Source organism: Neopsephotus bourkii, unplaced genomic scaffold (assembly GCF_033783945.1).
Source record: "Neopsephotus bourkii isolate Nb327-2 ecotype Australia unplaced genomic scaffold, CSIRO-AGI_Nbou_v1 NB_369, whole genome shotgun sequence".
Taxonomy (NCBI): domain Eukaryota; kingdom Metazoa; phylum Chordata; class Aves; order Psittaciformes; family Psittacidae; genus Neopsephotus; species Neopsephotus bourkii.
In genome coordinates this window covers 982828-1010395 of record NW_026900875.1, presented here as the reverse complement: position 1 = coordinate 1010395, position 27568 = coordinate 982828, and the positions used below count along the sequence as shown (strand labels likewise).

Sequence of the window (27568 nt, the reverse complement as noted above, 5' to 3'; positions counted from 1 at the left end):
TCCTGCAGAGTTCAGTGTGTTTACCTTGCCTGGTTAAACTGCTACAGTCTGGCTTTTTACACATTAAAAAAAAAATAATCAAAATTAATACCTGTATGCATTTCAAAGCTACCTGTGTGGCAGTTGTGCTTAACTTGCAGCTCTCCCATGTGTTTTTAGTTTGGCAGAATGGTTGGCATCTTGCACAGACAGCTTCAGACCTTCTGTGTGTCCTCAGGCTAACAGGAGTGGAGGGAATGAAATATTTGGAACTGGGTTCAGCTACTGTCCCCTTCACTGCCTCATATAAATCTGTGGATGAGTTCACAGCTATTCTTCCACCATGTCCTCGTAGCAGCCTTCCAGTATCTGAAGGGGGCCTATAAGGGTGCTGGGGAAGGACTCTTCATTAGGAACTGTGGTGATAGTACAAGGGTAACAGGTTAAAATTTAAACAGGGGAAGTTTAGGTTGGATATAAGGAAGAACTTCTTTACTGTAAGGGTGGTGAGGCACTGGAATGTGTTGCCCAGGGAACCTGTGAATGCTCCATCCTTGGTGGTGTTCAAGGTCAGGTTGGACAGAGCCTTGGGTGACATGGTTTAGTGTGAGGTGTCCCTGCCCACGGCAGGGGGGTTGGAACTAGGTGATCTTAAGGTCCTTTCCAACCCTAACTATTCTATGATTCTGTGTCAGGGAAGAGGAGAGTAGGGAAGTGTGTCAGGCTGCTGCACAAGAGAAGGTGAAGTGTGACCTGTCTGTCTGTCAAGAGTTGCTATAGTCTGAATTACTGTTAATGTGGAAAGATGTCAGTTTAAAATATAGATAGTAATTTTTATGGAAATGAGGTTAGCAAGAAGGAAACAAGGCAACTGCTGCCTTTCCTAAGAGCAAGGTTTCGGTGTCACCTAAGGAGTTCTGATGTCTGACAGCAGCTTTTGGGACCTGCAACTCCTCTGCTGAGAGCTCTGCTGCACTGTATGCAGGAAGTCAGCCTGGCTGGATTAAGTGCTTCTAGCAAAGTGTGTGGGGGTGGACTGAGACTAGAGAGACAGGGAGAGCAAGCACAATTTCAGGAAATGTGTTTGAGTTGTAGGTAGGTTGTCATAAAGGATAACAACTAGTCTCTCAAAGAGAAATGCTTATTGTGGAATTATGCATATGTGCATATGTGTAACTCCTTGGCTGTTCATAGGAACTGGAGTCAAAACATTAGAAAGACTTGATAATTGCATGCATGAAAGAGTAGGCAAGAATATTGGTAGAAACATGCAGTGGTTCACATGATGCCTACTGCCAGCATCTTCATTTGTCAGAGTCGCAAGCCTTACTGTATGCTGCATCCTCCTAATCCAGGAGATTAGTCCTCTGTCCTTTATTTTCCCTTCTTTTCTTCCACATATGAGTAACGGTCTGGCAGATATTGGGTCCAGAGCTTCTCCCCACTCCTTCCTAAACTTGCCATATGCAGAAAGCATATAGTTGTGTCTGGGAGAGGGAAAGAGAAAAGTGAAATGTGTTACTCTCTAATTCCTGTTACAGGTGCAGTTTGATCACTTCTGCAAGGTGACATAAATGTGAACTGCTTCTGAAAGGCAGTTTCCTTTTCACCTATCCTGACTAAGATGGCAATGACTTTAAATAAGCAAGTAAATACTTTGTGTGGACTGGTAGCTCCCAGACCTGTCTGCCAAATGGTGTTAGTGATTGTGGGGATGTGGCTGGAATGCCAGGGGGGAAATGAGGCAGCACAAGACCAACACTTCCAACAGCTCTCTGGGTCAGCTACATGTGAATGATGAAAGCTTCCTGCTCTCTTAGTAAGAAACTTTAAGGAAATACTTTTCCTTTTTTAGTAAAATTACTTATGTGTGAGAAGATAGTGGGGAAAAAAAACAAAAACAAACCCCAAACAACCCAGTATGTCAAGGCTCTGTGTTTCCTCTCTTTGATTCCCCTTTATCAGTAAAGACCAGTGTTTGTAATTGATAATCCCTAAATTTAACATGCAAGGGGTAATTTGGACCCTGTTTTTTGTTTGCCAAGACGAGCATTCATGAACTGCATGAAGTTCTGTTTATGTAGCTTTTCCTGCTGACTATATGTTGAAAGATGGATTTTCATCACTGGAAACTTTCCCCGCTAGGCTGTGAAAAGCAAGCAAATTATGAGTAGGTTTATATTTTGTGGCTTGGTGCTTCCAACCATCTTCTGAGTAAGTCATGCTCTAGGTACATACACTGAAAATTTCTGAATCAAATGTGTTTTATCACAGTTAAATAAAAATGTATTCCAATTGCTCGTCTAGGCAAAGGAATAAAGCATTGAAGAGTGGCTAGTTCTGTGCAGTGGTTGCTCTCAGAATCTTTTAGTTTAGAAAAATACTCTTGTTTTGAGCTATATCATTAAAGCTGTGGCAGCAGTTTAGCAGTGATGGTTGAGGAATAAAAATGAAATTCAAGTTGAATGATTATTGTCAAAGGAGAATAATTCGGGTTGCCTTTGGAAGTTATCTTAGCTCTTTTGATTTGTAAGTTGATGAATATTGATTTCAGTTGAGATGGTTTTAACAGCTTAAAAGAATTGTAAAAAGTTTGGTGCTCTAAGCAAGATTGCTTAATACTACGGGAGCTGTTCAGGTGTTCTTTGGGGTTTCCTTTCCAAGTGCCTTTTGCTGGATTTGAACAGGATCTGTGGATTGTCACAGCTTCTGTTGTTATTTCACACTGGTTTGCGCTCCCTTCTAGAAAGCATAAGAAAAATATTATTAGGGTGGCTTAATTTGCAGTTGGATCTCAAGTATCAGTCACAAATCCTGCAGGTGCAAAATGCTGTGATTCATGAGTAGTTTTCAGAAGGTGGCCATTCTTAGAAGGGAGAAAGCTGTGAGAGTAAAATAACTGTCTGGGTGTTCGTCGGTTTTTTCCCTTAACTTGTAGATTTTTGAAAAAAACAAGGATTAGAAATAAGGTGTACCTTCTTTGTATTTCATGCTTTAGGACTGTCAATGTATAGCTAAAGCTTATAGCTAAAGTCTGTTAATGCACGTTTTCTCTAAAAATCCAATTGAAAAGATGATTTTGCTAAATTTTCTGAAAGTAAAATAAGATGATCTGACATCTACCGCTTTTAACATAAATGGGATAAAAGCCTATTTCAGAAACCCTAAAATCCATATGATATGATAAGTTTTTAAAGAAGTTTCCAGGATCTGAAATCATAGAAATATCTGATGACTTTGATCTTGTTTATTTGTAATGAAAGCTTTATGAACAGGTATGTTTGAACAGTATGTTTCTGACAGTTTTGTGTCTCTTATGTCCATGTGTTTATTGCTTTTTTTGAAGTGTTTGTTGGAAGTTGTTTGGCAGATATTTGTGCATTAGTAGTACATCACTGCCTGCAATATAACTTGATCATCATTGTAGAAGAGAACTTGTGAAGACTCTACCAGATAAGCCATGGTGTTAATACAGGACTTCCCTTCCCCATTTTTCCCTCTGAAGATTACCACCCCCTGTGCCAGTCACCTTGGTTCAGAAGAGGTTCTTGTCTCTATTCAGAGAGCAAGGGAGCAAATGTCAAGTCACAGTTTCCGAATAAGTACAGTTCTGAATAAGACAGTTCTGAATAAGCTCTCCAGAGCTTATTGCAGCTGTAAGTTATATGCTGGGATTTTTTTAAACACAGAGGATAATGGTGCAGTGAAACTTTGTGCTGGTCAGCCTTCTCCAAATGAAGATCCAAAAGATTTCCACTGATATCGGTTATGTTTCCCAATGCTTTTGTGTTACAGGAACATATGATCTTCATCTTTATGGAAAGAGACAGTGAATCATGAAAGAGGGTAATGGTTTCCTTAAAGATTATGAGCAAAGTCTGTTCAAAGCCAGGAACATGAAATAGTTTTTCTAGTTTCTAATTCTGTATCTTAGCTCCTTCCTTTATTTTGTTTCCCTTTGGGTCTGTTTGGACCTAAACTGTTTTGGTCGTATTAGGCTGTTTGGAATGCTCTACTATAACCCCAAAATTTAAAAAAATCTGTGAATAATAATCCTACTTCTGTCTGAAACTTTGTCATCAAGCTGCTTCCTGACCATTGCTTAATAGAAAGTCCTATGGTAAATATTGAGTCTCTTTGCAGATGGGCGTGATGCCATTTTTGGGACACTAGAGTGATACTGGCTTCTCAGCAAACTAATGTAAAACATAATGTTCTAGAAAATTACATTGACATCAGCAGTAACAGTAGAAATATTGTGCCTCCCTTCATAGTTATCCAGTCATGAAGATGTGCACTGCGATACACAGCTCCAGATTCTGTGCCTGCCTTCCATGCAGAATGCTAATTTGACTAGGTCTGAGGTTGTTTTCCTTAAAAGATAGCAGACTTAGTGTTTACTTTAAAATAAGTGAAGCACTACATAACCTAAATATCAGTGGTCTCTTTCTATAAAATAACTGGAGAAAACACCCAGCCTTATTGTGTAATCTGTCAAGCACTGGCATGAACCTCTGGGTATTGTCATTCTCCCATTTTGTTGCTTTATAGAATCATAGAATAGTTAGGGTTGGAAAGGACCTTAAGATCATCAAGTTCCAACCCCCCTGCCATGGGCAGGGACACCTTGCTCTTTGAAGCGTTGCTCAGTGTGATACTGCTTTTTACCCACTGGTACTTAAATTAATGTAGCAGACAGTGCATGAGTCTCATCTGAAGATAGCAAACCTGAGCTGTGTATTACTGCTATAACTGTGAAGCAGTTGTTCCTTTGGGCAATTAAAGCAAAATAAATACTTGTAGCTCTTACGACAAACTGAAATCACACTAGTAGTATGGAATTATCCTTGCAGTGTAATTCCACACCTTGGATAAAAATAATTCCGTAGCAGCAGTTGAAGTTGTCCCTTTAAAGCAGTAAAAATGCTTGTGGGGTTTTTGTCCTTGTGGTTGAAAAGGTGATGTTATTTCTTTTTTATTATTCTCTTGACAGAAAGGTTGCAACATCTTCAACAACAGTTAGTGGAATCTGAGGGCAGAGCCATGACCTACCTGAAACGATTTAACAAAATGCAGGTGGACTACCGTAACCTCATTGGAGTCACTGCAGAGCTGGTGGATTCCTTAGAGGCCACAGTAAATGGCAAGATGGTAAGAAATGATTCAGATGTGTACTTTCTTCCTCAACCCACAGAAAATGGTGAAAAAATGCCACTAAAATTTGAATTGAGCTTTGTAGTTAAGAGCATTTCTTAAGTACTATGTCTTTTTGGTAATGAAACACAGCACTTTGGATGAGAGATGTCTTCTGTTGCCTCTGTGTACTGGGATAAAATTAGTGCAGAATATGGGTTGAATTGTTCTGGCTCAGAAATCTTCAACAAATTATCACTGTCTCCCAAGACAGATCTCTTCTGAGAGTCCCCTTTTGAGCTTTAGCATCAGCAGTGATTAGAGGGCATTTCTGTGACTACTGCCTACAATCCAGCCTATCAGAGGTTGTTGTATATTTAAAACTGCTGCCAGGTCTGTTTTAAGTTACAGTGTGGTGGAAACAATTGTGTCATTAAAAATGCTGGTGAGGAAAAGCTTTGCTCTCTGTTCTACTGATCTCAACGTGTTCATTTAGTTGGTAAAGGGAGCTGGGGTAGGAGTAATGAATGAGTTGTGCAGTGTGGGAAATGGGCCACACACGTGACTGTGGAAGATACAACTTTCTTATGAGTATTTTTTATACAAAGATAATTTTATGCTTCATCTTTTGTGCCATCTTCTCTTCAAGCATGCAAGAAGTACTATAACTTCTGTATAACCTGAGAATTACTCTTATGGCAGATGTTTGTGGCCTCTAGATACTTTTAAAAGAGCTGTGAATTATTAACAGGGAGAATGACCTAGGAATTCCTGTGCATGCTGAAGAGTCAGTATGTACCTTCCTCCAGTCATCAGCGCGAAAGTCTTATATTTCATTAAAGAATTTGCCTGTAGGCGTGAGCTTTGCTTTAGAGCAGATTAGGAAAGGTATATGCTCACATGAGCTCTGGTAACAATGAGAAGTAAGTAGTAATTAATTTGCTGCCTTGCATTTCACAATTCAGTGCTCTCCAAGGTGATGTACCCTTATGTTCTGGAGGAGCCAGGCACTTTTATCTTTTGTTGTGAATGCTTGTTTCGCTTCCTTGGTAAGACTTGTGCTGGGCAGTCATTTGATCCTTCCCAAGTGTGTCCAGCAGAGGGTGCTCTTTCGTTGGGAATCTTGGTTTCTGTCATTTCTGAATCCAGAGTGGAGTACTGACTAAAATAATGTTGAAGTTACAGCATTCTGAGTTTGAAGGGTTTTATTATCTAGCCATAGGTCTGAGAATATCAGAAGTGTCCCATTCAAGTTTCAGTGATAGAGGTCCTCTCAGCTGTTCTGGGGAAGTTAATAATTGTGAAATCAAGCAGTTCTATTGTGGTATAGATTTCCCAAAACAAAAAACCTAAGCCTGCTGAGATGTTTTGCATTGAGTCATAAAGTGCTGTACTGTGTAACTCATATTTATTCTTTCTGCTATGCAAGACAGTCATGTAGGTTCTGCTTTTTAACTAGACAGCATATCAGCATATCAGAGGTATAAAGCACAAAAGTGCTTTGTACTTACTGTTGGACAGTTTACCTTTTAATTGAGGAAAATCTGTATGCAAGCATAGATGTGACAAATTCTGTTTTACTTCTAGATCCTCCAAAAGTGTTTAGTGTTAATATCATAAATACCATAACTACTCCCAGATGAAGAGGGTTTACGTTTTTATTAATTTTGTAGAATCACAGAATGATTAGGGTTGGGAAGGACCTGAGAGATCATCTAGTTCCACCAACCCTGCTACAGGCAGAAACACCTTGCTCCAGACCAGGTAGCTCAGAGCCCCATCCAACCTGGCCTTGAACACTGCCAGGAATGGGGCATCCGCAACTTCCCTGGGCAACCTGATCCAGTGGCTCACCACCTTCACAGTGAAGAAATTATTCCTAATATCTAAATTTACCCTCTTTCATCTTAAAGCTGTTCTCCCTTGTCCTATCCCTACAGGGCCTTTTCAAAAGGCCTACTCCAGATTTCTTGTAGGTCCCCTTCAGATACTGGAAGCTGCTGTAATGTTTCTCTGGAGCCTTCTCCAGGCTGAAGAACCCCAGCTTTCCCATCCTGTCTTCACAGGAGAGGTGCTCCAGCCCTCTCAACATCTGCGTGGCCTCCTCTGGACTTGCTACAACAGGTTCATGTCCTCCCTATGTTGGGGGCTCCAGAGCTGGATGCAGTACTGCAGGTGTGGTCTCACCAGAGTACAGGAGGAGTATCACCTCCTTCAACCTGCTGGTCACATTCCTTTTGATAGAGCCTGACATACAGCTGGCTTTCTGGGCTGCAAAACTGCTGACAGCACACTGTCAGCTCATGTGGAGCTTCTCATTAATGAACATCCCCAAGTCCTTCTCCTCAGGGATGCCCTCAGTCCAGTATTTACCCTGCTTATAGCTGTGCTTGGAATTGCCCTGACCTGGCTGTGGGACCTTGCACTTTGTCTTGTTGAACTTCATGAGGTTTGCGCTGGCACACCTCTCTATCACTGTCAGGATCAACAGTGTGTCGACCACACCATAAAGCCTGGTGTTGTCACCAAGCTTGCTGAAAGTGCTTGATCCCGCTGTCCATTTCACTAGCAAAGATGTTAAACAGTTCCAGTCCCAATACCAACCCTGAAGAACACCACTTGTCATTCATGTCCATTTGGATATTGAGTTGTTGACTGTAACTTTTGAGTGCAACCATCGAGCCAATTCTGTACCCACCAAGCGGTCCATCCATCAAATCCCTGTCTCTCCAGTTTAGTAATAAGGGTGTCATGCAGAACAGTGTCAAATGTTTTATGGAACTTTACTTCTGTCCTGAATTTCTGAACAGAAGTGTAGTTGCGGTAAATACTTTGTGCTTGCATCAATGAGTCTCAGGTGTGTGATTTTTTGTGTGCCCTCTGGAGAAAAACAAAATAAACCAACAAACAACCTTTAGCACAGAAACACTTGTCTGGTAGAAAGTCTAAGTTTAATTATAAACCTGTTCTGTTTCCTAATTTTAGATCACACCAGGGTATCTTCAAAGTGTTTGTGTTCGCTTGTGTAACAATCAGATGGGACAAAATGTAGCACATAGTATTGACTTCACAAGGCCTGGAACTGTAAGTATTCATATTTGGTTTTCTTGCAGTAACTATCTCAGGAGACAATACCACTTAAACCGTACATTTGAACAACAAATGTGAGATATAGTAAAGGCAGAACATCGTGTGTCATGTGTCCAAGCTTGTATAAGAATATAGCAATGCAGAAGGTTTTGTTGATCTCAAATGCTGGTGAAATGACATGGTTACACAGTCATAGCTGCATAAGTATGATTAATTCTGTTGTTATGATAATGGTAAGCTGTGTATCTGTTTAAATGCTAACTGAACATTTGAAAAACCGAAAGAAACCTAAGACTAATATCCTGAGTGTGGCTTGATGGCACATCTCAGCCAATTTAATAATTTAGCTAAAAAGGGGTGGTGCTGTTGTTCAGTTCCGGACACATGTTCTGTTCCTTTCTGCTGTCAGTGATGCTCTTATAACCCAGAGTGATTTGGCTTAGCCAGTTAAAGGAGAAACATCAGACAGGACCATGGGAACTTAAAGAGAAAAGAAGAGGAAGGGAGAACTTCCCTTATTTGTAAAAGCTAGCTGTTAGATGGGCATTTAGATGATATACCCAAGCCAGCTTGTTGATTTACATGATGAGCTTTAATTCCATATCTGAGGATCTTCGATCTTACTGATAAGCAGTTTACGCTCCCTAGCTTTTTTCTTCTTACTTCACCAGCCTCTTATTCCTTTTCAGATGGCTGCAGTATACTGAGATGCTTGTGCCCATTAGCATTCTGCTCAATCTCTTCTGCCTGAATGGAAAGGGAGCTTTTTGTCCCAGGAGTAGAACCATCTGAACCATCTTAGGATAGTTTCTAGTGTCTGTGAAACTGTGCCTGGGGGTGTGAAATTTTAAATGACTTAATGGTAGTGTAAGAGCTGTTCAGTGGTACAACCATTTTTAATACCTAGTTTGTTCAAATTTTTCAAATACGCATTAACATTAAAACTGCATTAAAACATTTTAGTATTAAAATATTGTGTGCCAGTGCTTTACAAACTGAAATAATGAACTATGCTTATTATTTTTGCCACAGCAGACTTTCATGTATAACTTTGTAGTAGGAGAGCTTTGTGAAGTATCAAAGGAAAAGCAGAAGAAAATAAGATTCTTGCTCATTATTCTAGCCAACGTTTTTAATAACAATGATGCTATGGGTATGTTTTGTTCCTCTTGAAAATTATTACAGAAATATGATGAGATAATAAAAATGCTCCCTTTTTATGTTCCGATATTTTCAGTGATAAATATTATTCCTCATTCCTCTGTTTAAGCTGTTTTAAATGCCTTCGCTTCCTTGTTAATGGTCAGATCTTCTTTCTCTGACCTGCCGTGTATTTGAGAGGTGTACTCTTAGCAGCTATTGCAGGCTGCATTTTGGGAAGCAACCAGGATCTCTGCTTTTCTGCTACCTCAGCAATAGAGTCTGCTTGTAACTCTTCCCTCTTCAGAGGGAAGTCGGTAGTGCATGGTTATGCCGTGTCCCACCCTCTAATGTACCTCCTGCCCCATCTTTCTTCTGAGCAACAGTTCTCAGAGGTCTGTCCTCTTTCCCTGCCAATGGCTTTCTAAGGTCACGCTGTATGTATCCCAGTAATCTTATGTATTTTTACCATCTGATGTTGTGGTTGTGTGTGTCTCCTAGCTCCCCTTCCCTGTACCGAGATCATTCATACTGTGCAGCTACATTCCCTCTTCTATCTGTTCCTGCTCTCTGCTTGCATCAAGGCTTCTCATTTTCTCCTGTGATTTGAAGATACTTAATTTGCCCGCTCTTACTATTTCTTTTCTTTCTATCATGAGTTGATCCTCTGATCTCTTGAAGCCCTTTTGGGCAAAGTGTCATCCTTATGCCAGCTGCTGATTGTTTTCTTTATCCACTCTGCAGGAAGTGCAGAAGCGGCTGAAGCTGTGTCTTCGCTGATAAAAACTGTATGGATTATTGCTAGACTGTGTATGGCTTGCTATGCCCCTGTCACAGATGCAGTGTCAGCATAAACATCTGTTCTTGTGTGATGTAGCCTTTAGGTATAGGCATCTGTTTCCTTCTCTATGAAATAAAGACTTTAAAGAGTTTTAAGAACAATAGTGATCATTGAAGAAGTGGATTAGCAGCAGTGTTTAAGCACAGTATTTTAGCCAGAATCTCTGTCACTGGGGTTTTTTAAGGACAAGGTAGACAAATGGACCACTTGTGGCTGATGCTTGATTCTTCCTCCAGGACTTCCTCCTCCTTGAATCTTCCTTCTGCCAGATTAGGCAACCAAAATCTCATGCAGCCATACTTCTTCATTTTCCTTCTAGTAAAGACACTCAACTGTGAAATGACTGTTGGTCTTATGCATCATGTTTATTTACTGTTGCTTTTCTAAAAGCATTTTTAAAAGTATTTCTGCTTCAGAAGGACCTTTGCCACCATACTTATGCCCCTGTGGCCAGTTTAGCACAGTCTCCAGCAATGTAGGTAGGTCAGGGAAAGAGGATTTGGTGATGGTGGATTTTTTCCCCCTCCTAGAATTAAATATTTGTCTCCTTCCTGTCTCAAGTTAGCCAGTTTAAGATGACTAAAACTGTGTTCTTCTGGCAGAGTTGTATCTATTTTTATACTAGGCTTTACTAGCATAACTATTTCTGTGTGACTTTGTCTCCTTTGCCCATACTATTTGTAGTAGTTGCTGTGCCAGCAAAGTTCTCCAGTGAAGGACCAGAACAGCAAGAACCCTGAGACTGTTTAGATTAAGGGTTTCTCAACTACTTTAGGTTGCTCCTTGACAGTGAGGTTATAGTAGCTACTGTGGTTGAAATCTGATGTTTCTATAAGCAGACCCACACACTCAGGCTGTCTGAGGCGTTAACCAGGTTTTGGAGGGCTAATTGCAGTCTTTGCTTGCAGACCTTCGCTGCATCATAACCAGGTTTCTTCATCTTATGCTTTTGTCCACACTTGGGTCATCATCTTTTCTTGTTTGTTTCCCATGTAGAGAGTTCTGGTTTTATAAGCGAATAGCAAACACATAGAAACACAAGTAAGTGGAAGAAGAAAATATATATGTAACCCATCTTCTGTGAAGAAAAATGAAACTCCTTCGTAATCATCCCAAAATACTTCTAACCACTCCTTGACTGTGTTGATCCAAGAAGCCAGATAAGATGGACTAAAAACAAAGTTCTGACTGTTTGCCACTAGGCTGCTAAGGCATCCCATGACTTTAAGGATTCCAAATACCTCATTGTTATACACTTAGATGTTTTTGTTCTATCCTTAAGTGGTTTCAGGTTTTTGCATAAGTTTTGGAATAAAGCTGGAGGCATTGTGACCTGGACTAAGTAGTAGCATGAGCTTGCAGCATCTGTGCTGGATTTGTGTTGGAAGATCCCTTCACTTTTTTACTCATATCTGATTAGAGACACTAGAGTGTGTTTTTTCCAGCTACTCCATTTACCAAAATTCCTCTGCCATAGAGGCAGTCACCTGTAGACTTGTAGGGGGAAGAGACTAGTGGGGGAGCAGCTCCTTTGCTCATCCTTACCATTTGGTCACTGTGTAGGCAAGGTGAGAGGTCTTTTTTTAAAAAAAAAAGAAAAGTCAATGTCTAAAGAGTTTTGGCAGGCATTAAATATGGTGGTTTGTTGGGGTTTTTCCCCCTTTTTGCCTTGAGTTTTCATGATTTGACTGTCTCACTGACATCACCAATGTCAGGACCAGACTCTGAAATAAACTAGTTTTGGTGGACCGGTATCACTAAATAGAGGAGCAGAAAAGAAAATCATTAGCGAGGAAGTTACTTTATGTTGTACTGACATGCAGCCTTAAATTTCTACCACTTTTACTTAGGGAATGAGTGGATGTGCATTACATAGTTTGGAAAGAGCAGGTGCTTGAGTTCACTATACTGGCACAACTTGGGACATTCCAGGTTCTGAAGCAGGTTCTAAGAGCAGAAAATGTTAAAGCTGCATCATGCTCAGAGATGTTTACTTGAGCTCTACAGTATATTATGTTAAATCAGCTACACTACACTGATAGTCTGAAGTTATACCGGGAAGGAGCACTGTACCACTGGGAAGGAGCATTGTACTAGTGCTGTAACCAAAATGAAGTATTGCCCAAGGAAATTAAAGAGTATGCTTTGGATTATATCCTTGGTAGCATTATTTATGTGCAAATTTGATTTTGTTCCCAGTGCATTGTACTCTGTGCTCAATTTTTAATGTCAGGAAAGTAGTATTGTGTAACAGAAAGCCTTGAGGTCTCAGACTTTGAAATTACAATAAAGGTAATGTGTATCCTTTACTAACGTGTGCTGGTTTTGTACAAACATCAGCTTCCTGGTTTGCTGCTCCGTGGCTGAAGGCCTGTCCTTTCATACTGGAATACACTTGTATTGAGGCAATAAATCCCAGAACAAGTCTTTCTTACCAAACTGGCTTTAAGACCTGTGGCACTGACGTCTTTTAACCAAGAGACTTTCCCTGTGTAATCATACCCACAAAATCTGACTTAGCACGGGCTTCTGGTTTTGGCTGTTGTTTTGTGCTCTCTTGTAAGATGGCTTGGATCTCCTCCTTTTGCAGAGCAACTTCATGCCTCTTGCCATCTCTCTGACCTCCTGGGTCAGCTTGTGAGCTTGATTTACAATCCATTAACAGGACACATCTGCTGCATTTAGTGGGAGAGAGGCTACACTACTGTGTTACAGTTGGGAGATGTTTCCAAGGCTTCTCTAAAGACATGTTTTACCATAAGGCTTTTTTCCTATCTCCTGTTGAATGTTATTGCCATCTTCCATCTTTTAATTTGACATGTGTGGTCCTAAACTGGGAGATGAGAAACCTGAGAGAACTGTTAGAGCAAAAGGTCTGGGTCCAAGAATAAGAGGTGAGAATACCAGCTCTGAAAAGCTGAGGAAACATTCATTTGAGGATTTAATCTGATTCCTGACTTTCTAATGTTCATTTAGACAGGGGACTGATGTGGGTAATGGTAAATTTGAAAAGAATAGTTTTATATACAGTGATCTGTCATAGTCCTCTATATCTTTAATATTCTTGAGGTAACTTAGGGGGTTTGGTTTGTTTCTGTGTGTATGTTGTCTTTATTTCTAACAGTGATTTGTCTGGTGGGTAACAAGCACGGGTTGTCTTTTTTTTTATGACTGCAATTTTGTGTTTAATACACATTGTGAAGCCAAGAGGATTCTGGATTTTTATCACTGAAGTGTTGTACATTCACTCCCCATCAAAAGTAGCATAGGCTCAAGTAGAAAACCCACAAATAGATTTTCTAACTTGCATAAGATATACACCTTCCTGGAATTTCTTTGCATTAGGAATAATGTAGGAAGAGTCTCTAAACTTTGGATTAAAGGGAAACCAGGAACTGCTTCTTCAGATGTGCAGTTTCTGACGATCACCAAGATGTGTGTTAACCACTGGAGAATCTTTCTCTGACTAGAAAGCTGTACTGTATTTTGCGTATATTGTTCCTGTGTAATTGAATAATTGCCCATTGTGTTGTTACTACTATTCAGTCTGATTATATTTACCTGTAGCCACGATTAAGTGCATTAATGTCCCTTGCAAGTTTTAGGTCTTTTTTTTGACACAATTCCTCAAGCTTTTAAGTGCAATCTTTTTTCTTTTTTTTCTTCCCCTTCAGTTCTGTCACTGGACAGAATCTCTTCTATAAAGTGAAGCTGTCATTTGCAAACTGTGAACAAGGAGGAATTTTAAAAATCTTTTAAATGTTCTGGGGTAACTGGAAAGGCTGGCATGGTCTCTTTTCTTGTTTTTTTTTTCTCTTGTGCTCTGTGCTTTTTTTCCTCAAACTTGCTTTTCAGTGCAGATGTGAACATGCCATCGAACTGTAATAGTTGGCAAATATTCTGTTTTTCACTTGTGAAAGTGTTTTCTACACCAGGAGGCCACATGAAACCCAGGAGGAAGGGTAACAAGTTATTTTGTTTGGCTTTTTTTTAATCTCTCTGAACCATTCAGAGTGAATCCACACTGAGTGTCATCTGGATGTGTGCTCTTTCATTTAAAATTAATATACAGCAAACAGCATCTACCCTAAGCAAACATTTCCTAGGATGAAATGTATCAGTCTTCTCCATCCCTGCCCATGGGAAGAAACAAATTACTTGTCTATGTAAACAAAGAGAAGTACTTTTTTTTTCTGCTGCTATGATATATGATGTCTTTTGCACAAGTTGCATAAATTCCTTATCCCCAAAGGTAAAGTGTTGCCATCAGTAGTGGTTTCCACAAACATTTCCTCTTACTGTCCTCAAATCATAGAACAGCCCAGGTTAGAAGGGACCTTGCAGGTCATGTGTTCCATCTGGTTTCTTATAATGTTAAAATTTTCCTTTAATGTCATTTTTGTCTTGATGCCTATGTACATTTTCAGTGGCTCAGGTCATGCATGTGTTGAAATGACCTCTCGTCCTGATACTGGTTTATTTTGCTCACTTATTGGTCTCTATCGATGTTGTTCTTTTTAATCTTAAAATGACTTTGACAACAACTGTCTATGTGCGTGTATAGTGCCGTGAAAGTTAAAATACTCATTAACATCAGGGAATTCTGAATGTGATTGTAATAGAAAGAATAATATCAGATTTTGAAAACAGGTTAAAAAATAGAAAGAACTTTATTTTCTCCTCACAGTAAGGAGTGGCAAGTTTCTTATACCTTCTGTATAAAGCTGTATATGTCTGTTAAAGAGAAACCTGCTCTTCACAGTGTTTATGTGTTTATATGCCTCTAAAGTAAGTATTAGCAGGTTTGCACAAAGATATTAAAAGCAGAATAATTAAAATCGGTCTTATTTCATTGTGTTGAACTGTGCATTTTTATTTAGATACAAAGCTTTCTAAGTTAAATATTTTAGTCTGATTAAAGAGAACATAGCATATTTGTACTAAACTCCTCAAATCATGAATTACCGCAATTTTTATTTTAGTAGCTAAATCTTAGGTTTCCTTCCAGAGACTTTTTTGGAGCCTTTCAGGCTCTTTTCTCTTATCCTTGGAGCCTTTCAGGACGAGGAATTGTTAACATTGCTGAATCACTTTAAATTGTCTCAGCTTTCCTTATGTACTGGTGAGAAACTCCCAGTCAACACAATTACGGAGAACACTTGCAGCTGCGTGCTCAGAGGCTGAGGTCTTCTGATTGATCTGTTTGTTGGTATCTCTCTTAGCTGTGTCAGTGTAGTGAACAATAGAAGTCATATATTCACATAAACGTGTCAGTGCCTTGTATGTAGGTATTCTAGCTGACAGTTATAACGGAATATTGTGCAGACTAGGTATGTTTGTGGGGTGTTGAAAGGAGAACTTATAATGTAAATGTATCATGAGAGAGACACTGATTTCAGTCTGAAAACATACAGTTATGTGGGTTGGGAAATGATGCTTATACTTTTCAAAGCTAATAGTTTGTTAATTTTTAGCTAATTTTCAGTTGTTAGATTATTTTTTAAGAACTGTGTATTTCTTTGTGATTAATTTCTGTTAACTTATTTTTTTTTAATCTTCTTTATTTTAATGTGTGCCTGTTTGCCCATAAAGGGATATTACTCTATGAGCCCTTGTGATGACGGATATGTAAGTGTCTATATCTTTATATCCTTTCACATGCCTGCTTAGTCTGTCACAGTCTATATTTCTCTTCATTTCACAATGTGTAACAATTTTCTGTGCATTTTAACTTGTCATGATATTAATTGTATGGGTGATGAAGAACCAAAAAATGTGGAAGGCTTGGAATTTCTGCATGAGCAGAATAGAAGTTCTGAGTAACCTTACAGCTTCATAATACACTTAACACAGCATGTCAACAAAAGAGTAGCTTTGTCTACAACTTCTACATTAAATACTACTGCTTATACCATGCAGCAAGCAATTGTTTTTTCCATCTGAACATCAGGGTCTATAGCATACACTGTCCCTGAAATATGCCCAAGTCTAGCTGATCCCACACCACCTTTGACAAAGTAAATAAACATTATCGCTTAACATAGTAGAGCAAATTGAGTTGTGCTCTTCAGAGATGTCATGTTTTGCGTGTTTGCATTTTTAATTTCTAAAGTAAAACTTCTGGAGTAAAGATTGTGAAATCTTTTTATAGAATTAAAATCTATCTTCTTCCATTGAAAACTGGACAAGCAAAATGGGATTCTGTGTATGGCCTATGACTTCTGTAACCCAGATGGAAGTTTGGCAACAAGTACACCATAAGTATCTAATTTTGTCCATAGTCAGTGCATTCTTTGCAAAGAGAGGAAATGAGTCTACTTCTAAGTAATTCAGTATGTAGTCAATTCATAAAGGTGATTGACACCAATTCTGAAAAATGTCAGTGAGTATTCTACTCAAAATAATCTATATTTATATTTTTTATCTTTCTTTGGTTAAAACAAGATTTAATCTTTCAAGAACAACTACTCTTTTTTAAAGATGTCACCTTGAATTAAGTGATCCCTGTGGGCACACAACTTCCTGCTTAAAACAACATTTGTTGCGAGAAATTTTCCTAGAATTATTTAATGCAATGGGCTATTTCTTTTTATCTTTATGTAGGGAACACTAGCCCCATTCACCTATGTTTAAAATATCACCTGTATTAATCAATCCATTCCATTTGGTGATGTGAATGTTCATAACAGACACCTTTTGCTTGACATTTAGCATTTTGTTCCCTCTCATAATGGTCTGGTTTGAGATACAGAAAAGTTTATTACAGATGAAAATTATTTATTAAATTGTCTTTGCTTAAGACAATTTTTTTACTTATACAGGTAGCCTTAGTTAAATGTAACTTTATATGATGTAAAATGTAGTAACTTAAAGCACAGAGTTTATAAAGTTTCTGTAAAGCTAGCTGACTCTAATTCTGAGGTATTTCTTGAATAGAGATAGCCTTCAGCCACCCTTCACTGTTTACATGTGGTACTTAATACTTTTTTCTGACATTTTTTCTTGTCATTACATGATCACATGGTATTATGGTAACTCTATGTACAGAAATCTGTATATAAATCCGTCTTAGATGGCAAGTGGGAAGTTTTCATAACCACATATCCGAAGTGTAGGTAAAAAAACTTAAAAACATTTGCAGATCTTAGAAGTTTGCGTAGACCTGCCACCTTACACAAGCTCAGAGTCTAATCCACATATAGCAGCCTTGTTGTCGTTAGATATAACAAATGAGCTCAGCAGAAATTTGAATTCTAATGATATGTACAAATTTGCTCAAACCCTGATTTTACTCTTCACATATTCATCATGTATCTTTGATTATTAGTTCTGAATCTGCATTGAATTTACACTGGATTTTTATAGCACGTTTTCAGACTGGTAACTGAGGACAGAATCTGGCTTTCAGCTTTATTCAGCATATTATGAATATATACATTAAATAGCAAAGTGGAGTTGGTTTGCATACTGGGCTACAGTATTTGATAAAATCAGTTGTGGTTTTAGCTTGCATATGAGATGCATCTGTTTTCTTTTATAAATATTGTTTTTATTTTTATTCCCTTTGAACTTTTTTGTTTTATTCCACATTGTTCGTATTCATGTCTTGTTTCATTCAAAAATGAAGGGCTGCCATCTGTGGCTAATCTGCATCATGACAGAGTTACTGGACTTAATATGGCACCTGGTTTGGCTTTGGCAAGAACCAACACAAACATAAGTCATATCCCATGATCCTACCACAATGAGCTATGCTTGGGCTGTTGTTTTCTTGTGTTTGTCTGTCTTCCTTTCCTTAATGTACCTAATTTCTGCATGTGTTACAATTACGACAGATGATTCTGTCTGAACATGGGCTTTGCATGAAAAGTATTTTGTTCAAGATTAAGTCTGTGAATTCTGGGAGTCAGCTATTGCAGATGAGTCATGTACACCCCATGTTTTTCACACTTGTTCATTTGCTGGCAATTTAAGGAATCCTGTTACTCAAAAGGTTGAGTTAATATTTAGTGTGTTCCAGGAAAGGTAAGATCAGGGAAAAGCCTTGGGAGAAAATGCTGAGGAAATAAATTCTTTGTAGTCTAAGAAATCCGGTAGTAAAGAGGAGCTGTGTAAACTTGGCTGATTGAGGCATTGTCTGGTAGTTGATGTGATTGATGTGCAATAAGGAAGTTGCTTATCAGCAGTGCCTGTGACTGCCTTCAGTCTGTGGGCTTGGATTCATCACCTGAAGATGAAGATTGTAATGTTACCTTATGAGAATATGAAGAGTTTGCTTTCTAGGGAGAGTTTTGGGGGCTATGAATGCATAGTGCTGATAGTTTTACTTTCTCTTATCCAATTGTTTGATTGCAGCTGTTTAAGTCCCAAATTTCCAGCATCCAAATACTTTCCCAAAAGCACAGTATACATGGAGTTTTGCATTATTGCCACAGGAACAAGAAGTTACCAGAGTTAAGCACTTAGATTTGAGAATGAGCATCAGGACAGACAACAGGTCTATGATGGTCAAAAAAACCCCAGAAGGCCCAAATGAGCTCTGTTCTGACCACTTCCAGCCTTCAATATTAACCTTTTCATCAGTTAAACGTATCCCTTTGTTCCTGAAAATAATTTCAAAGGCTTCATCTTTTTACGTGTATCTGCAACATAGAAGTCCATTTATAAAAGCATATGGCTAAAGTTTTGTGAAGAACTGTAAGAGTTTTGTTACTAATTTGACAGGTTTTTGTTCCTGAGAATCTCTTGCTTTTGCCTTCTGTGGTAGAAATGTGCGAGAGGGGTGAATATTGGTTCAGCTGGCAGTCCCACCAGAAGTAGTGGGTGTGGAAGTTTTGCTTTGAATCTTCTGTATACAAAGATAGTGGTGAAGACAATGATGTTTTTCCACTGGCTTGATTATATATCTTTAATGAGGTGTGCTGATGTAAGTAAGCCCAAGAGCTGATTTGTGGAACCCAGCTATATTTGAGGCGTGGTTTTCCTTTTGTTAAAGCTAATGCGCAAGTCAAGAACTAGAGCTTAACACAGCTTTTGGGAGTTAGGTTCCATAAGGATATTTAACTCTGTAATTATCCCGAGATTGGAACAGCTCAGCTCCATAGCAAAGAGGAGAAACAGAAACAAACAAACAGATACTACCTAGTGAAATGTCAAAGGAGGTGTTAAGGCCAGTGTATTTGCTTTGGTGGGCTGCCAGCTAGTAGAATCCATAATGCGCATTTACTCTTTCGTGCTTGTGTGGGGCAAGGCACTTTGTGAGGTGGAGAAGAGCACCCTGCTTAAGGAATAAGAGTATCAAACCAAGATAAAATGAAATGTTCGGTTAGGTCTGTATTTTGGTGTTCTAATTAGAAATGTTCATGTGAAGGAAGCAATGAACTTTTCAGCAGAATATGGGTTGTATTACCCAGGTTTAATTTCCACTCACTTCCATAACACAGTGCTTCCTATTGCTGAGACTGCTGCTTCCAACTGTCCAATCTGCCAGCATTAAAAACGATGCATGGGGCTCAGTACTAACTGATACAGCCTTTCGGGGGTATTGGCTTGAGCTCTGAGCTGGAACAGGCACTCCTTGATGCTGCTGCAGGAGGTGGTAAAAGCAGCAAAGGAAGGGATGCAGAGGTGGTGCCAGCCAGACTGGCAGTAGTCTAGGAGCAAGAGCTGAAAAGGCCATGGTATGAGGAGGAGAAAGGCTGGCATGGGTAGCAGGACTCTGGACGGTCTGGAGTGCCACATGTCCTCCTTCTTTAAAAGCAAGAATAAAAAGATGAAAAGTTGAGAGTTTATCGCGAGAGGTAGCCTGGGTGTTGAATTGAATGATCAATACTTGGTGGCACTGCACTTTGATCACTTGTTTGAAAATTAAACTGACTGAAAGTCTTCTCAGACCCATTTAGCAGTAGATGGAGGGGTGTAATGCTGTCCCTCAGCATGCTGCATGGCTGTATGCTTCACAGGGTGCCTCATATGTCTGACCCAAAGTAGTGCAGACCCTGAAATTGTATCCCTACAAGACACAGGAGATCTTCTGGATTGTGTAACCGCCAAAAAAATGTTCAGAGATACAATTCTCTAGCAATATTTTGCTGCAACTCTTATTCTCATTAAATTCTTAAAATAGAGGTCTAGATAAATTCCAAAACAGGAAGATATTTGAACCAGAGTTGTTACTATACTCTATCAGCTACTGTTAACTTGTTTTGCTGAATCATACCGCTGTGATCAAATGTTAAGTATGTTGGTTTTCTGTGTGCGGTGGTTGTGCCATAAGCATTTGATTATTTAATTGCAAAATAATAATTTTTAGCTTTTTCATACTGCCATTCATTGGTAGACCTCGAATCCCAGCTTATGCAAGAGATTTCTGCCTCTGTTTGCTTTCCAGATGAGAAAAGTTGAGTCCCAGGGATGCGAAATGGCATGTTTCAATTCTATCTGCAGTCGGTAGCTGGATCAGGCCTAGAAGCAAATCTCCTGAGGCCCAAACTGATGTCTCACTCAGTATTCCATACTAGACGGATACAGATTAGCTACTAATGACTAATTGCAGTCATAAAAATGAAGAAATGAAATCTCTGCCTGTAATGTGGTTGCATTCTTTCTGCTTATCAGTGGTGCTGCCCATAGTCAACCAGATTCAGAAATGAAAGTGCAGTGAAAGATAAACTAACGCTGAAAAAATGATCCCATTGCTGTTTTGCCTCATTGACGTAATACGAGGTGTTTCCTTGTTGTTTTCCCAGAAACACCGAAAGCCTGAGAGTGCTTCCGTCTCCCTGTGCAGGTTCTAGTCTGATAAACTTGGGTCCAATCAGGAAAAAATGCTGGACAAGAAGGCACTTTCTCTTGGTGGTCCTGCCCTCAGAGCTTTGGTGTAGGGTCTGCCTCACTGTGGTGCCTTTTTGGTGCAGGTAGACCACAGAGCCAAACCATATTAAATGGTTTGCTGGGCTCCATCTGCCAGGTGACAAAGTAATTTGGGAATTAATGGGACTTTGTCCTGCTTGATCTGATTTTTTTTATTATTTTTTTTAACCTGAATTTAGAAAAATATTTCCTAATTGAAGTTTCTGTAGTTTGAAATTTGTAACATCTTGCAAACTCTTACACTTGCCAAAAAGTTTTATTTGTGTGCAAGGGTGATGCACGTACCGATTATATATCTACTAAATATCTGCCAGATATATATCTTTTAGTTCATTTTAGTTGGAGCATGTTTTTCTTTTTAAGGTAGCAAAGAAGTGATGGGTAAAAATGACTTTGTTGAGAAACAGAGAGCTTTTATATGCATCTGTTTACTCTTAGTGACCTGCCTATTTGTTTTCTCAGTACTGTTCTTTGTCTCACTTTCTCATCTACAAGAGCTCTCTCTTTTGTGTTAATGGACTGTAGCCACTTTCTTCCCATTTCCTTTAATGAAGAAGGGTGCTGAGGAAGGCAATGAAAATTATTTGTGATTTCATTGAGCACTCCAGCACAAGATGAAAGGTTTTGCCTGGGAAAGCAGTTTGTTTAAACAGAAGTTAACTTTTTATATTCATCAAAAAGGCTAAGGAGAATTAGTACAAGTAAATAAGGGGAAAGCAGTTTAGGTATGATACTTTGAAAGACATTTCTATTATGTAAAATAAACTATGATTTGAGAACTGCTGTCAAGACAGGTTGATTTTGATGTGTATGTCCTGTTGTCTGTTGTGTGCAAGTAATTTATTGACTTAAACATGCTTTCCAATGTGCATATAAGCTTGTTTCACATTTAAGAGAGCAGTTCCTTGTATTACAAAGGATACCCATGAGGTAGTGTGTTCAAGAATATGTCAGCTGGTGCAATTCAATATTCTCTATGGTATTTCATGCTTTTTGTATCCTAAATCCCTCAGTTTTAAATCTGACAATAGACATGGATTATATAGCTCCCACTGAAAGAGGCTACGTTAGAAGAGAAGACCAGTTTTAAAGGCATAAGTGGTAATGAGAGATTTTTTAGAAAGTGAGTAGGAACATCAACACAAAGAGATGACACAATATTTTGCAAATATGATATGTAGTTGACATCAGAATGCATGATATGAAGCACTCTTGTGCCAGTATTGCTGCTTCTTGGCTCACCTACAATTAGCTCTAGAAAAAGAATGTTACTGAATCAGATAACTTTTATATGGTGTGATATTCTTAAATTTTGGTTTATTCAGCAGTGATACCTGTATATGCTCTGTGTCACACTGCATCGGAAAGGAAATAACCCAGGCTTACACTGAACTTATCCTAGGCAGAACCACTGAGAAATAGTATGCTGTTCCATATTGGTTTTATCCATACTAAAATATATAATATTTTCTCTACATATTAATAGTTATATATGGGGTATATGTTAGTAGTACCAGGTACTCTGATAACATTAGTGTTGAAACAAAGAATTATAGCAAATTTGGATGCAGTGATAGATCTCCAGTGAAATTACTGAAACTTTAAGGTATGAACATTTTTTAAGTCAATACATATGTTTAACAAGTGCTTCACCTTCCTCAGTTTACTCAGTGGGCTTCAGGTGGTAGTTCCTACTCACTTTTTTCCTTTTCCTTTTTTTTCTTTTTTTTTAAATCTTTCAAGTGTAGGTAATTTTTAGAGTGTGACAGTGAAGATAACATAGCCAGATCATAACAAGAGAGGCATTTACCTGTGAAACACTGTAAGAGAAAGATAAACCCTGAAGTCCTCTCTTTCTTTAGGTGTGTTTCTGTTTTGCAGCATAAGTTTTATTGAAAAAGAACTGCAGAATCTCAGTAAAGAATTCTCTGCATGACATTCATTAGTAACACTGCTGGTGTGAAATTTGGACTAATCTGTTACTATTTCCTTTTTCTTCCTTTTTCTGATCCAGGCTTCCACTATGTTAAGAGCATCTATAGCCCCTATGTAAGTATTTATTGCTGAGCTTCATTTATATCTATAGAGAAGAGGAGGAGTAGTTTGTAAACTGAAGTGTACTGCCAGTTGTCTGCAAATGGGAACCACTCACCCTCCGTGTTCTTCCTCTGCTCTCAGTGAACAGTAAATGCAAATATGTGGCATGTATTCTTCTGTAGAGCAGGTTCAGTAACATTCTAATTTCAGAAGGATGTTGCTAATCCAGCAAATCTGCCACTCCACACCTGTGAGTTGGTTGCTGTGTTTTCTTTACTGTTTCTACACATTACAGTCCTGTTGGTGTAATTGGTTTGCAAATCCACAAATCCAGGAAAAGGGGGAATTGTTAATGTGCATTTTGGATTACTTCAAGTTTAATTTTTTTTGTAACTTAATACATTTTGACTTATAAGATTGAATAGAGATGGTATATCTGAGCTAAAGGTTTTATTAAATTTTTTATATGCTGTTTTGCTCCTTTTATTGTTTACAAGATAGTTAAAGGGACATTTACACATATAACACAAAAATTGGTTTTAGAAGCTAGGAGTAAAAAATTCTTAGTGGTATATAAATACTAAAATTAAAGCATCAACTGGAAGCAGTTTTGTTTAGGGAAACTTCTGTTACAGTGTGAAAATTCAAAATAGCAAGATAGCACTGATGAATGGAAATTGGTCCTGTGTTAAGTCTTATGTTAAGCCAGCATAGTTCAACCTGTAAAAATCTATTCGGCCCCCTCCTTTGCCTTGGAGAAGAGATTTTTGTGTGCTTGAGGGTTTAGAGGTGAAGTTGTAGCTGCAGCTTGTTACTGTGTCTGTTTATAACTATGCTAACAGCCATTGCCAACTGCCCTCATGCCTTTGTGGTCTGCAGAGAGAGGAAAAAAAATGTTATTGTACTGTTTTGTGCTGCAAAAAAGCTCACATCATCCATTGTCAGCATTTAGTGTCTGCAAGTTATGACAGTAAATAAGCTGCATGCATGGTGAAAAAGTAAGTCCAAGTTTAAAAAAAGTCTGTTGTTCCAAAGTGGTAATGGTAATAAAAGTAACAAAGGTGTAAAAATGTGGAAGCTCTTTTCCTGAAGCAGACTTCCTGTTTTGGCTCTTCTCACCTCAGTAACATCAGCTGTACTGAATAAGGAGAGAGAGTTTTGATGAATGTCTTTCCCTGTTTCATTGTAGGAAGATGCAGGATGTGCCTTTGTTGCCCTCTTTGGATTATGAGAAGGTGAAGAAAGATTTGATTACAGGGAATGATCGTCTCAAGGCCTTCTTACTGCAGGCTCTGCGCTGGGTAAGGGAGAAGGCTTCTGTAGAAAAGAAATAGGTCCCTTCTGTAGGAATCCAGAATTCTGTTTTGCAAGCAAGATGATTGTCATCATAGGCAATTTGTCTCTTTGTCAGTGAAGCTTGCTAAGGTTCTTGAGATGATGAAGAAAACCCAGGCAGTAGGTATCTATTTGTAACTGTGTTGTCCTCCTCCAAGGAAAGCCAGATAGGAATTTCTGGGATCTTCAGTGAAAGTAATTTCTGATGTGTTTTCAAAGAATTTTTTGTTGGTTTAGGCAGCTACTTTTTAACATGTATTGCCCTGGTTTAGGTTTATGTAAATACTGCTATATCTAAGAAATACTTGACTCTAATCACCAGTTTTCCTTTATAATCAAGATATTCTACAAGATCCTGCCTTTTGGTTGACTCAGGTCATGTAATGATGTTGCATTAAAAAAAAAGGTGACAACAGGAAGTTACATTTTCCTGCTGAAAAGGAAGCTCATGGGTTCAAAATGACAGACATGAAAGACTGCAATAGAGGAATTGTGATCAAGCTTCAGTGTTCATTTTCACTAAAGAAACATCCATTGGGTCTAGAGCAATGATTCTTCTTCCCCAGTACTCTGTCTCATGTGTTTTAGAAAGTCACCACATCTGTAGCTCTAGAGGGGCTTTTTAACTTTATGGGAAGTAATGCTGTATCTTTCCTGTCGCAGTGGTGACAGCTCCCACATAACCGTTTTTTAATGGATCACTTAGCTGAGGTCAGGTCAGTTCATTTCTTTGTCTCTTAGATCATTGAGGTTGAATTCCTTCTCCCCATGAGAAGAGGTTTCTCAGGTATGGGGTATCATCACATTTAAAGTCGTCAGTGTTCATCATTCCTGTTACCATTTATTTGACTGGCTTATTTATGTTATTTATTTTAGCGCTTGACAAAATCATATCCTGGAGAACAGAGGGACACTGTCTTGCAAGCCTACATCAGTAACGACCTCCTAGATTGCCACAGCAATTGTCAGGTCAGCTGGAAGGGGTTTTCTTCCAACTCCTGTGTGATACTGCTCATTTGTTTCTATAAACTGAACAGAAAATTTTCTCACCCTCTGGAAGGGGTAAGGGGATTAAAAGAAGTGCCAAAATGTGATACATTTAACTTCAGCATCTCAGCCTTTAAATGTTCATGGACAAAGCTTTGCGTTACAAGAGCTCTCAATGTAGATACAGTTCTTGTAGATGAGCAGAAGTTTGTTACCTCTCCTGCTGCTTAAAGTCTGTGGGTTGAGCAAATGCCTACCCAGGTCCTTATTTAGGAGTTAGCTCTTGCTTATCAGATGCTATGTCTCTTTTTGAGTGATGATGTATTGTTAGATAATACACTCAATCCATTTCACTGATCTAGGATAAGAACTAAATTAGGACTTCAGTCTCAATACCTCTATAGAATATCTGATTATGCACTTGTAATTACATGTTCAGCAGTATTTCCATGAATTTAGAATAGATTGTTACCTTTCTTTAGAAAGGGGAATTGCTGGCCTGTTGATTCTGAAAGGTTGTTTCAGTCACTGATAAACCAATGCTATTGCTAACAAAAGCGTGACTTTTTTTCCTCTTGTAATAGTGAATTTTGTGCATGGTTGAATTCTTCAGTTGTTGGAAGCAGTGGGCCTGCTTGTTACGTTGTAGCCTCCATTGTCATTGCAACAGTCACTTATACTATTACTTAAAGGATTATTTAATGAATGATCTGGTTTTCTCCCTGTGAATTTCTATAAGAGGGGAGTTATGTATAAGTAATGCCTGAAGTAAAACAGATTATAAATAGCTTGCAATGTGGGATTCTTGATAAGTTACTGAGCTGCTTTCCCACAGTCTTAGTAGTCAAACAAAAGCATTCAGGTAACATTACTGGATTTACATTCATCAGTAAAATTAGGAGTTTGTTGATTTTTCTCATCACTGACTAAATACTCATTTTAGATATCAGATTTAACTGATAACAGTGTTGGTTCATTTTAATTCCCTCCCTACACCTCAATGGTGTTTTAACCAGATTGAGCTGAGGAGCTATAATTTTCTTATTTCTTCATTTTGCATCTTTCCCTCAGCCTCTATCAATAAAAAAGGTAACTGGGAAATTTTAAATCATATTGAGAGTACTTAAGATATCAATATGTATACAAAGATTGTTGTGAAAATTTAACAAAGCTTTTAAAACATAGAAGACTTGTTTGGGTTTTATCCTCCTTTGGTGATTTTTTTTATTAATGCTTGTTTCGTTTTTCAGGGAAGTGTCCTCAAATTATTACATTCTGCAAGTGTGGTAGTCAGGCAGTACATGGCAAGGCTCATCAATGCTTTTGCTTCGCTGTCAGAAGGTAAAAATTTCCTTTAAAAAATCATATAATGTAATGCTGGCTTATAGGTACTTCACAAGTGTGTGTCACCACATGTGGAAATTTAGAGCCTTATTTGCACCATTTTTCTAGGGATTCACTGTCTTTTGTTACATGCTGTTTTTCAGTATCTGGAAAGTTTTAATTTTGACACTGTATGTTCAGCATTTCTGACTTCTTTCGATGATTTATGGTCTATGTGGGAGCTTACCCAGGGGCTGCTTTTGATACAGTCCTCAGTCTCTTCATGAGAGTTAAAGAAAAAAAAAAAAGATAATTCCCCATTAATTAAAGGTCCTGTAGGCAGAGCTGCTACCAGGCTGTGTACCAGTAGCTAGCGCAGCTGTTCTCTCATCTTCCTGGTCCTCACCTGAATAAACTTTGTGCATCACTGCTAACTGTATGCAGCTTCATATCTGCCTGACGCAAATTAGCCGGAGATTTGATGCTACTTAAGGAGCTAACTATTGCTAGGAAACTGAAATGCCATTTCAGTCAATACCAGGAGGGCACCTAGTTTCCTGAACAATTTGGACATATCTGTTGTTTTGAAAGAGTGTACAAAACTGTGATATAATGGAAAGCATGCACTGAAAGAAGAGCAGTGGATTCAGCATGAGCTTCTGATGCCCCAGGTATCTCGAGTAAATGCAACTGCTCTGCTAGACAACTCCTTTGTGAAGGTTTGTTTGGGTCTTGGCACAAGACTCTGGTTTGTCAAGAAGAAACTGAGGTCAATATGCTTACTTTTCCAAGGAGAAGGAACTTTTCTGTCATAAGCTGATAGCGTCTCTT

At 38.6% G+C, this 27568-nt stretch overlaps 1 protein-coding gene across 12 annotated transcripts in view; it reads left to right on the top strand.

Moving 5' to 3' along the window:
* The window catches only part of ARMC9 (armadillo repeat containing 9), a 73971-nt gene that overhangs the window by 9595 nt on the left and 36808 nt on the right, over positions 1-27568 (top strand). For 7 of the 12 annotated variants that reach the window (XM_061348776.1, XM_061348775.1, XM_061348774.1 and 4 more), the window contains exons 8-14: positions 4973-5130; positions 8098-8196; positions 15776-15811; positions 23070-23104; positions 24282-24393; positions 25304-25396; positions 26665-26755. In XM_061348776.1, the coding sequence (XP_061204760.1) occupies positions 4973-5130; positions 8098-8196; positions 15776-15811; positions 23070-23104; positions 24282-24393; positions 25304-25396; positions 26665-26755 (624 nt within the window). The remainder of the gene's footprint in view (positions 1-4972; positions 5131-8097; positions 8197-15775; positions 15812-23069; positions 23105-24281; positions 24394-25303; positions 25397-26664; positions 26756-27568) is intronic. The other 5 variants (XM_061348781.1, XM_061348779.1, XM_061348780.1 and 2 more) reach the window with 2 other exon arrangements.